At 41.5% G+C, this 15234-nt stretch overlaps 2 protein-coding genes across 2 annotated transcripts in view; both read left to right on the top strand.

Annotated features, from left to right (window-relative positions):
- The window catches only part of LOC111226788 (NACHT, LRR and PYD domains-containing protein 12-like), a gene marked incomplete at its 5' end in the record, with an annotated part of 5255 nt that extends 1380 nt beyond the window's left edge, over window positions 1-3875 (top strand). Inside the window, 3 exons of the mRNA XM_022752100.1 lie at window positions 882-928; window positions 1097-1112; window positions 3752-3875. Of these exons, the coding sequence (XP_022607821.1) occupies window positions 882-928; window positions 1097-1112; window positions 3752-3875 (187 nt within the window). The remainder of the gene's footprint in view (window positions 1-881; window positions 929-1096; window positions 1113-3751) is intronic.
- Window positions 3876-3879: 4 nt separating this feature from the next.
- LOC111226787 (stonustoxin subunit alpha-like) lies at window positions 3880-6117 on the top strand. The gene is made up of 4 exons (XM_022752099.1): window positions 3880-4083; window positions 4460-4683; window positions 4852-4898; window positions 5065-6117. Exons 1-4 carry the CDS (start codon window positions 3880-3882, stop codon window positions 5616-5618), a joined length of 1029 nt encoding a protein of 342 aa, XP_022607820.1. The 3' UTR covers window positions 5619-6117.
- Window positions 6118-15234: the final 9117 nt, after the last annotated feature.

Below are 15234 nucleotides of genomic sequence, written 5' to 3'. Positions count from 1 at the left end.
TAAGGCTGACGCCAGCCACCCTGCAGAGGAAACTCATTTCAGCCGCATGCATGCACGATCACTACCCAATGCTCCTGACCACCTTTCCAGTTCAGCTCCCTCTTCATCACAACGGTCCGGTACAATGCCCATTTTACTGCTGATGCCACACCGATCCACTTGTCAATTTCCCACTCCATCCTACCCTCACTCGTGAACAAGACCCCAAGATACTTAAAACTCCTCTTGGGCCAAACCTCCATCCCAACCTGAAGAGAACAATCCACTGTTTTCGGGTGGAGAACCATGGCCTCAGACTTGGAGGTGCATACCCTCATCCAAACTGTTCCACACTTGGCTGCAAACCACCCCAGTGAATGCTGAAGGTGGTGGTAAGGAAGTGGAAGCAGGGCTTAGTTCCGGCTGTATTACCAGGTAGGACAACTGCCAACCGCTGCCAGTGGAAGGAGCACTTTAAGGAACTCCTAAACCCAACTAAAATGTCTTCCCGGGAGGAGACAGAGTCTGGAGATCAAGGGAAAGCCTTGCACATATCTATGGCAGAGTTCACTAAGGTAATCAAGAAGCTCCTCAGCAGCAAGGTGGCTAGAGTAGATGACATTTGCCCTGAGATGCAGAAGGCTCTGGACATTGTATCTGGCTTGGTTGACACCACTCTTCAATGTCACTGCTCAGCCTCCTGGGGGAAAGCCTATTTCAGGGTGCTGGAAAGGAGGTTCCGGACGATTGTCTAATTGTCTGTCTTGTCTATATGGTCTAGTATAATAATTAGTTAAACTGTGTTTGAACCTGACATCCGCAGCACAGGACTTTTGAGTTCTGAGATTTGAGATTTAAGTGTGTTTGTCAAAATGAGCTTATGGTTGTACCCTTTCTTTCAGGGTGGAGCCTGCTGGAATCCGATGGTTGAGACCAGGTCTGAGGAAGTGTAAGTGTGTTTTTAATATGATTCATGAAGACAAAGCAGCACATTCAACCATTTTTAACTATCACATCACTCATTCAGTCACTGACATCATGGGTCATCATCAACTCTGTCAATAAATGAAAGCAATGATAGATTAAATAACTTCAGCTGTGTTGTTCTCTCCATCAGATTCCTGTGAACTCACACTCGACACAAACACAGTGAACACAAACCTCAAACTGTCTGACAACAACAGGTCAGTGACATGGCTGGAGGAGGAGCAGTCATACCCTGATCATCCAGACAGATTTGACCGGTGGCGCTCAGCTGCTGTGTAGAACTGGTCTGACTGGCCGTGTTACTGGGAGGTTGAGTGGAAAGGATTGGTTCATATATCATTGAGCTACAGAGGAATTTAGCAGGAAAGGAAACAGTAAAGACTGTGGTGTTTGGAATGAGTGATAAGTCATGGAGTCTGAGATGCTCTGATGGTGGTTACTTTTACTGGCACAATAACACACAAAGATCCATCTCCTCCTATTCCCCTTCCTCCTCTTCCTGCCCCTCCATCTCTAACAGAGTAGCAGTGTATTTGGACTTTCCTGCTGGCACTCTGTCCTTCTACAGAGTCCTCTCTGACACACTGATCCACCTCCACACCCTCAACACAATTCACTGAACCTCTGTATCCTGGTGTTAGGTTTCTGGTGGTCTGGTTCCTCAGTGTCTCTGTGTTCGAGTGTAGCATAGAGTCTTCTTCTGTTAGAGAAACTTTGTCATTGTTGAACAGGTAGTTCAGTCTGTACATGTCTGTCTCTTTCACCCACACACATTTTCAGATTAATGTTATTAAGTCAGTTATTTTTAAACTCCTCTTCATTGTAAATCTATTCCTCTCCAGTCCTTCAAAGACAGAAGCTACAATTATTACAGGATAAAAATGATTTGACTGAATGTTTTGTTTTGACTCTCCTGTTGACTACTTTTTTTTAAGATGTTGAATCCATTATCTTGTCATTTCATAATAAAAGCATCACAGTGCAGTGTGTGGTCTTCCTCTGAATCTGAGGACAATGAAATACTTAGGAAGTAATGCCACAGTTTTGTTTGAAAGGTCTGAGAAAAGACAAGACAGTCAATGAAAATGGTCCCTAGGATCTCAGTGTTTCACAAAAAGATAAACCTGTCAAATAGTCAGGTTTATGTCCAGAGCAAAAGACTGAAACGTTATAAGAAATTAAGTTTACAATGTCTTTGTCAAGAGCTCATTGTAGTTTGATGACTCTCTAGAATGTTTTGAGGTTGTTAGTTCAATCCTGGGACAGAGATTCAACAGTGCAATACCGGAAAGTATTCCACACCTTCACTTTCCCCACATTTTGTTTATGTTTACAGCCTTATTCCAAAATGGATTAAATTCCTTTTTTTCTCATCAATCTACAACACAATACCATAATGACAAAGCGAAAAGGTTTTTTTAGAAATTCTTGTAAATTTATTAAGAATAAAAAACTGAAATATCGCATGTACATAAGTATTCCACTCCCTTTGCTATGACACTCAAAAGTGAGCTCAGGTGCATCACTGTTTCCATTTGATCATCCTTGGAGATGTTTCTACAACTTGATTGGAGTCCACCTGTAGTAAATTCAATTGATTGGACATGATTTGGAAAGGCACACACCTGTCTATATAAGGCCCCACTGTTGGCAGTGGCATTTCAGAGCAGAAACCAAGGCTATGAAGTCAAAGGAATGTCTGTAAGCCTCTGAGACAGGATTGTATCGAGGCACAGATCTGGGGAAGGGTAACAAAAAATTTCTGCAGCATTGAAAGGTCCCTGTGAGCACAAGTGGTCTCCATCATTTGGTAAATGGAAGAAGTTTGGAACCACCAGGACTCTTCCTAGAGCTGGCCGCCCAGCCAAACTGAGAAAATGGGGGTGAAGGGCCTTGTCAGGGAGGTGAACCAAAACCCGATGGACACTCTAACAGAGCTCCAGCGTTCCTCTGTGGAGATGGGAGAACCTTCCAGAAGGACAACCATCTCTGCAGCACTCCACCAATCAAGCTTTATGATAGAGTGGCCAGACTGAAGCCTCTACTCAGTAAAAGGCACATGACAGCCGTATGAATTTGCCATAAGGTTCTCTGGTCTGATGAACCAAGATTGAACTCTTTGGCCTGAATGTCAAACGTCACGTCTGGAGGAAACCAGGCACCTCTCATAACCTGGCTAATACCATCCCTACGGTGAAGCATGGTGGTGGTGTAGCATCAATGCTGTGGGGATGTTTTTCAGCAGGGCAGGAACTGGGAGACTAGTCAGGATCTGGTGATCTCCAACCCAGAAAATAAAATAAGAAACTAAATCAATCAGGTGCTTCACTCCTACAGGAGAAGACAGAGGGAGTGCCAGGCAAACAACAAAAAACTCCCTCAAACGTTGCGTGATAGAACATATACAGGGCTGTGTTTAACAATGATGAGTGTAAGTTTTTTGTCTCACAACATAAACATTTGTTGAACATGAAAAGGAAATGTGTAGGTGGTCTCCAAGGAGTACATTAAATGAAAAAACATGTACAAATCTCTGCATGTTAAAGTAGCTGTGAATATATTTTTCTGCCCTCTGACCCTGGGTTAGATTAGTTCAATCTCTGTGCAGACTTAGGTTCAGAAGATATTTAGCCTAGTTCAGTACAAAAAAATAAATGATCTATCCATCCATACATCAACCCATTCATCCATCCATCCAGTTTCTTCATCTTATCCAAGGTCGCGTTGCCATGGCAGCAGGTCAATCAAAGTAATCCAGATGTTCCTCACCCCTGCAACATTCCAGCTCCTCCTGGGGGCCAGATGTGATGTATAATCTCTCCACTGCATTCTGGGTCTACCCCAAGGCCTCCTACCAGTTGGACATGTCTGGAAGACTTCCAATAGAAAGCACCCAGGACGCATCCTGACCAGATGACTCAACTACCTCCTTACGACGCAAAGGAGCAGCTGGTCTACTCCAAGCTCCCTCCAGATGTTTGCACTCCATACCCTATCTTTAAGGCTGACGCCAGCCACCCTGCAGAGGAAACTCATTTCAGCCGCATGCATGCACGATCACTACCCAATGCTCCTGACCACCTTCCAGTTCAGCTCCCTCTTCATCACAACGGTCCGGTACAATGCCCATTTTACTGCTGATGCCACACCGATCCACTTGTCAATTTCCCACTCCATCCTACTCTCACTCGTGAACAAGACCCCAAGATACTTAAACTCCTTCTCTTGGGGCCAAACCTCCATCCCAACCTGAAGAGAACAATCCACTGTTTTTGGGTGGAGAACCATGGCCTCAGACTTGGAGGTGCATACCCTCATCCAAACTGTTCCACACTTGGCTGCAAACCACCCCAGTGAATGCTGAAGGTGGTGGTCAGGAAGTGGAAGCAGGGCTTAGTCCAGGCTGTATTCACCAGGTAGGACAACTGCCAACCACTGCCAGTGGAAGGAGCACTTTAAGGAACTCCTAAACCCAACTAAAATGTCTTCCCAGGAGGAGACAGAGTCTGGAGATCAAGGGAAAGCCTTGCACATATCTATGGCAGAGTTCACTAAGGTAATCAAGAAGCTCCTCAGCAGCAAGGTGGCTAGAGTAGATGACATTTGCCCTGAGATGCAGAAGGCTCTGGACATTGTATCTGGCTTGGTTGACACCACTCTTCAATGTCACTGCTCAGCCTCCTGGGGGAAAGCCTATTTCAGGGTGCTGGAAAGGAGGTTCCGGACGATTGTCTAATTGTCTGTCTTGTCTATATTGTCTAGTATAATAATTAGTTAAAACTGTGCTTGAACCTGACATCCGCAGCACAGGACTTTTGAGATTCTGAGATTTGAGATTTAAGTGTGTTTGTCAAAATGAGCTTATGGTTGTACCCTTTCTTTCAGGGTGGAGCCTGCTGGAATCCGATGGTTGAGACCAGGTCTGAGGAAGTGTAAGTGTGTTTTTAATATGATTCATGAAGACAAAGCAGCACATTCAACCATTTTTAACTATCACATCACTCATTCAGATCACTGACATCATGGGTCATCATCAACCTGTCAATAAATGAAGCAATGATAGATTAATAACTTCAGCTGTGTTGTTCTCTCCATCAGATTCCTGTGAACTCACACTCGACACAAACACAGTGAACACAAACCTCAAACTGTCTGACAACAACAGGTCAGTGACATGGCTGGAGGAGGAGCAGTCATACCCTGATCATCCAGACAGATTTGACCGGTGGCCTCAGCTGCTGTGTAGAACTGGTCTGACTGGCCGCTGTTACTGGGAGGTTGAGTGGAAAGGATTGGTTCATATATCATTGAGCTACAGAGGAATTAGCAGGAAAGGAAACAGTAAAGACTGTGTGTTTGGAATGAGTGATAAGTCATGGAGTCTGAGATGCTCTGATGGTGGTTACTTTTACTGGCACAATAACACACAAAGATCCATCTCCTCCTATTCCCCTTCCTCCTCTTCCTGCCCCTCCATCTCTAACAGAGTAGCAGTGTATTTGGACTTTCCTGCTGGCACTCTGTCCTTCTACAGAGTCTCCTCTGACACACTGATCCACCTCCACACCCTCAACACCACATTCACTGAACCTCTGTATCCTGGGTTTAGGTTCTGGTGGTCTGGTTCCTCAGTGTCTCTGTGTTCAGTGTAGCATAGAGTCTTCTTCTGTTAGAGAAACTTTGTCATTGTTGAACAGGTAGTTCAGTCTGTACATGTCTGTCTCTTTCACCCACACACATTTTCAGATTAATGTATTAAGTCAGTTTATTTTTTAAACTCCTCTTCATTGTAAATCTATTCCTCTTCCAGTCCTTCAAAGACAGAAGCTACAATTATTACAGGATAAAAATGATTTGACTGAATGTTTTGTTTTGACTCTCCTGTTGACTACTTTTTTTTAAGATGTTGAATCTCATTATCTTGTCATTTCATAATAAAAGCATCACAGTGCAGTGTGTGGTCTTCCTCTGAATCTGAGGACAATGAAATACTTAGGAAGTAATGCCACAGTTTGTTTGAAAGGTCTGAGAAAAGACAAGACAGTCAATGAAAATGGTCCCTAGGATCTCAGTGTTTCACAAAAGATAAACCTGTCAAATAGTCAGGTTTATGTCCAGAGCAAAGACTGAAACGTTATAAGAAATTAAGTTTACAATGTCTTTGTCAAGAGGCTCATTGTAGTTGATGACTCTCTAGATGTTTTGAGGTTGTTAGTTCAATCCTGGGACAGAGATTCACAGTGCATCCGGAAAGTATTCCCACCCCTTCACTTTCCCCACATTTTGTTATGTTACAGCCTTATTCCAAAATGGATTAAATTCCTTTTTTTCTCATCAATCTACACACAATACCCCATAATGACAAAGCGAAAAAGGTTTTTTAGAAATTCTTGTAAATTTATTAAGAATAAAAAACTGAAATATCGCATGTACATAAGTATTCACTCCCTTTGCTATGACACTCAAAAGTGAGCTCAGGTGCATCCTGTTTCCACTGATCATCCTTGAGATGTTTCTACAACTTGATTGGAGTCCACCTGTAGTAAATTCAATTGATTGGACATGATTTGGAAAGGCACACACCTGTCTATATAAGGCCCCACTGTTGACAGTGCATTTCAGAGCAGAAACCAAGCTATGAAGTCAAAGGAATTGTCTGTAAGCCTCTGAGACAGGATTGTATCGAGGCACAGATCTGGGGAAGGGTACAAAAAAATTTCTGCAGCATTGAAGGTCCCTGTGAGCACAGTGGTCTCCATCATTTGTAAATGGAAGAAGTTTGGAACCACCAGGACTCTTCCTAGAGCTGGCCGCCCAGCCAAACTGAGAAAATGGGGGTGAAGGGCCTTGGTCAGGGAGGTGACCAAAAACCCGATGGACACTCTAACAGAGCTCCAGCGTTCCTCTGTGGAGATGGGAGAACCTTCCAGAAGGACAACCATCTCTGCAGCACTCCACCAATCAAGCCTTTATGATAGAGTGGCCAGACTGAAGCCTCTACTCAGTAAAAGGCACATGACAGCCCGCTATGAATTTGCCATAAGGTTCTCTGGTCTGATGAAACCAAGATTGAACTCTTTGGCCTGAATGTCAAGCGTCACGTCTGGAGGAAACCAGGCACCTCTCATAACCTGGCTAATACCATCCCTACGGTGAAGCATGGTGGTGGTAGCATCATGCTGTGGGGATGTTTTTCAGCAGCAGGAACTGGGAGACTAGTCAGGATCGAGGGAAAGATGAGCGGAGCGAAGTACAGAGAGATCCTTGATGAAAACCTACTCCAGAACGCTCAGGACCTCAGACTGGGGCGAAGGTTTACCTTCCAACAGGACAACAACCCTAAGCACACAGCCAAGACAATGAAGGAGTGGCTTCAAGATAAGTCTGAATGTCCTTGAGTGTCCCAGCCAGAGCCCAGACTTGAACCCAATTGAACATCTCTGGAAAGACCTGAAAATAGCTGTGCAGCGACACTCCCCATCTAACCTGACAGAGCTTGAGAGGATCTGCAGAGAAGAATGGGAGAAATACCCCAAATACAGGTGTGCCAAGCTTGTAGCTTCATACCCAAGAAGACTTGAGTCTGTAATCGCTGCAAAGGGTGCCTCAACAAAGTACTGAGTAAAGGGTGTGAATACTTATGTACATACTATATTTCAGTTTTTTATTTTCAATAAATTTGCAAAAATTTCTAAAACTTTTTTCGCTTTGTCATTATGGGGTATTGTGTGTAGATTGATGGGGGGGGGTTTAATCCATTTTGGAATAAGACTAACATAACAAAATGTGGGGAAAGTGAAGGGGTGTGAATACTTTCCGGATGCACTGTGAATCTCAGTGCAGTGGCAAAAAATGCCAACCTATTCAAATGGGTCTTTAAAAATAGTGGTACAGACTTAGCTAACCTGACAGTGAGGGTGAGGCCATTCCATAAGGTTAGAGCTAAAACGAGAAAAGCACGGTCCCCATTTGTTTTGAGCCTCGACTGTCCCAGTCCATCCTTGCTCACTGGGAACTATGGTCCTGAACCAACTATGCTGCTCTGCTCCTGTTATCTTAAGGATTTGAACTTCTTTTTTCTGAGCTTTTGAGACCGTTTTTTGTTCTTTGTTGTTTAACCACTGAGGCAGCAGTGAAATGTTGCTGACACTGGAAGAATGTGAATAACAAACATATAAACACTAAGAAGGTGGACGGAGCCATGTGAGTGAACATAGTTCGCTGGGGATGTACGATATACGATGTTAAAATAACAACTGCAAGCACGTTTAAGACTATTTACTTTCAGAGTTTATTCAAAGAACGTAACATGACAGCCTAAATTATCTATTTATAAAGTTATTGTTTACTGACTCGTTCACCAGCCCTGAGTCAGAGAAATACAAGACATTGACCAAACTCTGACTCAAACGAATCTGTTATATCACCTTTACCGTTAGCAAAGAACAAAACATTCAGGTAGCAACTTCACTTGTAGCTGCCGCTGAGCATCGCTTTTGACAGTTATAATGAACAAACATTGTCTGTGGTATGTCAGCTGATTATATTAGCTGTTGCATATATTCAGTAAGTAACTTGATTGCACCTCAAAATGAAACATGTCTGTTTGGTTAAAGTGCTCTGGTGTCAACTCAACCAAGGAACCTCCACTCTGTAACACCACTGTACAACTGTACAGTGGATTGAGTGTTTTTATAGTGAGATCTTTTCTCTCTAGCAGATCAGTTCAATTTCAGAAGTCACGTTCTTCTAGTTCATTCATATCATATTAATAATTGAACCTTATTAACTTAATAGTTTTGAACCAAGACCTTCAATAATCTAATCAAGTAGCTTGTGACAAATAGGGTGTGTCAAATTTAGTAGTCTACAGCTGGAATGTAAATGTCCTGGTACATATTACATACAACATTTAGGAACTAAATCAGACTCAGTAATCTATCATTAGGCATTGAAACTATTCAAACATTACTTCCTGGATTTGTTGAAGTTAAGGTGGATATTTGATATCAAATTCAGGCAACAGTATTGACTTCTTCTCTAGCTAGAAACCTCCCATTTAACAGGAAAAAAAAAAAAAAAGAATCATGCTAAACCACTTTGAGACACTTGGTGGCACTGTTGCACTATGATTGAAACAGTCGAACACACTGCAGCAAGTGTGAACAAGATGTAATACCCCTCCACTCTTCTTTCAGGTTGTCCATCATGTCCTGGATCCTAAACCTCGTCCCCATCTTCTACTTCTTTCCCTACATCCCTCCATGTTTTAATCTGTGGTTTCAGACATTTTTGGAGACATCATTACCCTCTTCTCTTTTACTCTCTGTTTCTAACAAAAGCACATCACCCTGGCCTTTCCCCCTTTGATACTCACAGTCAGGATTAGATAGAGGAAGACATACATATGGTACCAAACTTGGCATATTACTAGCAAACAGTGTTTTGTCATGGGAATAGAGGGATGGCTGGATGATTAGACGAAGGGACAGATGGACTTTGCCTCACCTTTCCCCACATTGCACTCAGTGTTTGGTGATGATTTCTCACAGGACATGAGGGGAATGTTGTGCAAGGGGAAAGGAGGAAAAGACAGAGGAAGGAATGGATGGGATGGAGTTATGGATGGATGACAGGGAGGGGGGAGAATGAAGAGCTTGAATGTCAAAGCTTAGACAGAAAAGCGTCAATCAGGGAAAGATGGAATAGATGGATGGGTGGATGAGGGTGGGTAGAGCAGGAGGGGGTGTTGCACTTTGCAGAAAAGTCACAGTTACATATATATTAGTCATAGTAAAGCTATGTTGTCTGCCACCTTCTCACTCTTTTCCTAATGTCTGTAGCTTTCATCTTCTACTTTTTTGTCCCCCTCCATTTTCTCTGGCACAGTCTTTCCTTTTAAAATAATCTTTCTTCTTCTCTCTCCTCCTTTATTCCACCCTCCCTCCATCTCTCTCTCTCTCTGGTGTGATGGACTGCTGTGGTTTACAGGGGCTTTCACTACAGATAAGGTTCTGCCTCATGCTGCACGTACAGTTTGCTTTCCAGGAGAGACCAATTTGCAAAGCATTGCAAGTCAAAGGTCACTAATTTCAATGAAACCTCTTTAAGGAAAATAACATAGAATATATATAATATATGTGGAACAGATTTATGAGAGTGTTGTGTTTTCTTTATCATTAACAGCTTGGTTTGTTTCAGTTTATTGGGTGTGAAGTTTATAACCCTACCTGTGTATACATTCCACTCTTTGCAGTGTGTAGAAGGCTTAAAATACCTAAAACAAAATAAATCAGACAAATAAAGTAAAATACATCTATCTATCTATAATCTATATCATTATATGTATTTCCCAGTTGTGTATTCATTTACTGAGCCATAATTATATGAAAAATATTTGTTAAATGACATTTATTTATTTATTTATTTATTTTATCTTTAAATGTCCTATGTAACACACAAGTTAGCTGTCTATTTTTCTAAAGTAAAAAAGGTATACACTACAAGGTGGCTGTTCAAATACACATACAACAAACATACCATGCCAAACAACTAAACAACTGCTGCTGCAACATCTCCTGAGCAGAGTGTCAGCAACATTTGAAGGCTGTGTGTGTGTGTTTGAACTATGCGGTGTGTAGCAGGCAACATCCACAGCAAGTGACTGTGTTGTGTCCCGGTTCCATCATGGCTGCCAGAGTCAATCCACGGCCGCTCTACTCAGCATGTGTGCCCACCGGGTCTGTCATGCTCTGCTATCTGGCAGGTATTTTTTTTGACAGACCGGCGTGTGACTCTGAAGCATGAAATTAATTTGACGATGTACATAACTGACGCATGTACTTTGTAACATTTAACCTTTCGTCTAGCTGACCAGCAAGTGGGTTTTATTGTGAGATAGCTATAGGAAATTTAAGCTGTACGGTATCATATATCTCAGAGCTTTGATTGTGGTATTCTTCTTCAGAATAAAGGTCTACACTACAAGCTAGCTATTGAAATGGGTGAATGGGTCCAACAGCATGTTTAACACTCCAAAATAAACATGTAGCTGACAAAAGGTCAGCTAGCTTAGCCGATTTTCCTACTGACTCTTTAGCACAGCTAAACCCCCATCTGCAAGTAATGTAGCAATGTTCTGTTGCTGTTAGATGCTAATATTACACAACTTCTTTCAGTGGTTGACTTGATCCAGTTTCTCTGTTTTGTGCCATGACGTGTGTCTTCCGGTTTTGGGTATTCTCCCCAGTAATTTTAGAGCTACAGAACTCTCCTGATAATACTACACAAACCAGTTTTTCTCTCAGGTATGGTGTATTTGCCTTTTTTCTGACCAAACTCCACAGCTGCCATCAGGTTCTTTTTCTGTCACAGTGTGTTGTCTGAGCTCCTACAGTCGTCAAGTACATAGCCAAACACACTGTTGGCAGTGCGTTCATGGGTACACTCCTAGTCTATAAAGGGGCTGGGAAGATGATTTCGGCTTGCAGGAAGAGGAATGTGCAGCCCAGCTATTCAAAGACAGACATTTTGTCTAGTGAGCATCTTGTGTTCTCCATGGGGTAAAAAAGGTTGTTGACGAATATGTTTTTATCACATTGAAATTAACACTACTCTGAAGTACCTGTCTATAGAGTCTGAGATATCATAAGTTTGCTTTGGGCATAAGGGGCCAAGTGGTTTGATGTTGTTCCTCTAGTGGCCACGGTCTTTGTCAGACAGTACAGTATCTGTATCTGTAGGCATGTCAGATGCATGATGGATGCCTGATGCACTCGCTGAGACATGTCATCAACTCGCACCATCTATCTGTGCGCTCTTATTTTGAAGATTCATCAAAGCAAGCTCTAGCAGGAGCACTGGCTTTTTCATTAATTTTAACCTTTTATATTTATTCCAAACCTGCACCTACAGTTTTCCATCAGCCACTGTGTCCTGCATCATTTCATCCTGCACTCTAGTTGGCTAGTTTGCAGACATATCGTGCAGCAGCCGTCACATCTGTCCTAAAGTTTGTGCTAAAGTTTCTGGCACTGAGAGAATTTTGACACAGGCTTCCTATGGTTGGCAAAGTCCCACACTGCACTCTTGGACCATTGTTTTGGATTATTGACCAAAGATTTCATCACTTTCTCTTATAAAGCCAACTTTCCTTTGGGACAGCCCAAAGTCACATTGTGTGCATGGACCTTCAGGGACTCAAGAGTCACTGAAGTCATCAGGATTAATGTTCTGTTCTGCTGCTAGGAGCTTACAATCCACTTGAGATCCCTGTGGAGGCGGTGACAGAAGTTGGACTGGGTTGGCTGGGGCTGTAGATCTTTGTTAGGTACTTAATGAGACGAGTGCTTATTCTAAACTTTTTATCCCTTGTAGATTATATTGTTGTTGTGGTGACAGGTCTTTGCTGAAGGCACATAGGAGCAAATACTGTGAATTACTATGGGGAAAAAAAACAAGAATATATTAAAAGCAATAGAAGGCAATCCTGGAGACACCCTCCTGTTTGCTGTTGAAAACATATCTCCCTTGACAATACACTTCCCATGGGAAACCACTTCGCAGATAGCTACTGCTCTAGATTTTTAGTATGTCTTCAGTAGTTAAAGTCTAACTTTCTTCTTGTTGCTTATTAAATATTTTTTGTTGTTTCTACCTAAATTGTCACTGCAGTCAGATGAGATGAGTTTATCTTCATCAGTGACTTCTATTTTTAAATTGTTGCTGCTGTCAAAATATGAATTAATCTGCATTTAACACATGAGCCAAGATGTGAAACGTGATGACTTTAACTTTTGCTTAGAAGATGTATGATAACGCTTGGTCAAAACCTTGTATATGGCTGGAAAGCCTATGGTCAAATCCAGATTTTATAACCTCCGTCTGGGATCCACAATAGTTTAGCCTTTATTTACTTCCAACTCCAGAACATAAAAGACTGTTATTAGAGGCAGGTCTTTATTCTTTAACTCCCATTGTTTGATATCTATAATTGGTCATAGCGGTATTTTAGCCTCGTTTTCAGTCGCTCCCGTTTTGCTATGTTAAAGTTACTGCATTATGTGTTAATACTAACTCAACACTTCCTGTAACTGTTTCAGTCAGTGTGCAGAAAACCTTTATTTCTAAACAGAGCTTTTATTGCTGTGCTCCAGCAAGCATAACATCTCATTTTCATCATTGCTGCTGTTTCTGTTGTTTACATGCTATTATGATCTGCTAGCTTCTTTAGCAGTTAGTGATGACTTCTCTCCCTCCCTCACTCTCTCCTGCTTTCTCTGCTTAGTGTGCCTTATGTTTAGTTATTCCTCTGCCTCCTTTATTAATAATGATAAATGTAATGAAAGTACTTCATTTGCTGTAATGGAGGTGAGGCTCAGTGTATTTGAAGTGCTCCTCCTCTTCCCTGCAGTTCCCAAGCAGCTGGGAAACCAGAACGGCTCGGTAGGCTGCCTGTAACAAGAGGTGTAGCTCTAAGCCCCCGGTTGGCATCCATATACAGTCCAGTATATATAGAAATACAGAATATAGAAATATAGAAATACATTTACTGGTAAAGATAATAGGATTTCTTTGAAACCTGTGAGATCAGCTCTGTGCAACACCAAATCTGAATAATTAAGATATGTAAAAAAAAATGTTTTAAGACACAGATCCTAACTACAGCATCATTGGACTGTGTTAGCTTGGATTTTGTCTTACTTTTTGAAAGGGCTGTAAAATCAAAGGATAAGTCAGCCATGAGTTTGACTGTTGTTGTGTCTGTTGTCAAGCAATCCCACAAAAAGACCAAACTAACAATGTTTTGGTCTGTTTCTCGATACTCTTTGACACTCAGGCCCTAATTGTAAAATGTACTGCAGAATAGATATGATGTAATTTGGCATCTCTGCTGCCTCACTAGGTGACAAGCCAAAAGATGCAACAGGATATATATAATAGATTCCAATGAAGATGTACATCTTTAAATAAAGGTCATAAATATTTAATTTGTATTGTACTATGAAATATAGTAATTTCTCTTGAACAGGTGGGCACTGTAGTTCTTATCAAATGTTTTTTAACACAAATAGGAGTGGTTTTGGTCTTTCTTTTCAAATCAGTCAATTGTTTAAATAGCACAAATCAATATTTAAGGATTGTTATAAAAATGTGTAGTCATGTCATTTTGCAATTTTCCATTTGCTGCAACACAATCTGCTTTCACAGTACCAGGTTTTACCCAGCAGCCATCCTGCCTCAAAGAGCCACATTCATTACCACCTTAATCCAGCTCTCTTTTCATCATAGTGACCAATTAAATGCTCTCACACTGAATCCTTAATATTATAACTTTCATTTTCTGCTTCTGTTGCTCCCCCCAGACCCTCCATACCCCTCCCTAACACACACAAACGCACAACAATGCCTTTCTTAAGGGCGTGCTTATTGTGCATTTAAATTAAGCCTCATTCAAACAAATAAGCACTTGGACATGACTCATTACACAGAGCCAAATTGGTTGTTCCACAGGGCTGTGTTTTACCCCGGTCAAACAGAGAAATTGTTCTGGGCTCAGATTGGATTTCACAATGTAATTTGATCTCTAAACAAGAAAATCCAGATTTGAATTAGTTATTTTGTAAGCTTTCACTGCTGGCATTTGCCACGAGGAGAAAAGGGAAAAAATTGCTAATGAATGATTTGCACTTTGTTATTGGAATTTTTTTGACTCTCTAATTGGGGCATCCATTTGCAATTTCAAGAAATTTGTTTCAATCGATTTGCTTTTTCCAGAACAAATCAACACCAACACTGTATTACGTTTAAATGGGATACAAAAGCTCCAACTGACTCAGTTTTCATTCTTTTCTTTTCTTTTCTTTTTTTAAGGTACATGTCACATAAATTCTCCCCAGAGATGGTTTTGTAATTTTAGGTAGTTCGTATCACTATGTTCAAGTGTTCACTTTTATATAGGTTTTGTTTTAATTACTTATTTGATGCTTTAAATTGGGAGTATAACAACATTATCAACTATGATTGACTCATTATTGGGTTGGGCGGGTGTATGGGTGGGACCTTGATGCCATAGCTCTACAAGCAGCTCACTAACGCGCAATCTCTGGCTCCAAATGATGTCATCAGCACAAGATGGCGGCGCTTGTATCCAAGATGTTTTGACATAATTTTTGTACAATGGGAGGAAGTGGAGACACATCGTTTATATACAGTCATTGGTGTGTCACTACAAGTAACATCTTCCACATTAAATGGCCATTTGACCTG

This window comes from Seriola dumerili, unplaced genomic scaffold (assembly GCF_002260705.1).
Source record: "Seriola dumerili isolate Sdu_G_001 unplaced genomic scaffold, Sdu_1.0 BDQW01000161.1, whole genome shotgun sequence".
NCBI classification, from domain to species: Eukaryota; Metazoa; Chordata; class Actinopteri; order Carangiformes; family Carangidae; genus Seriola; species Seriola dumerili.
The sequence above is the reverse complement of the archived record's forward strand: the minus strand, read 5'-3'. Positions and strand labels throughout refer to the sequence as shown.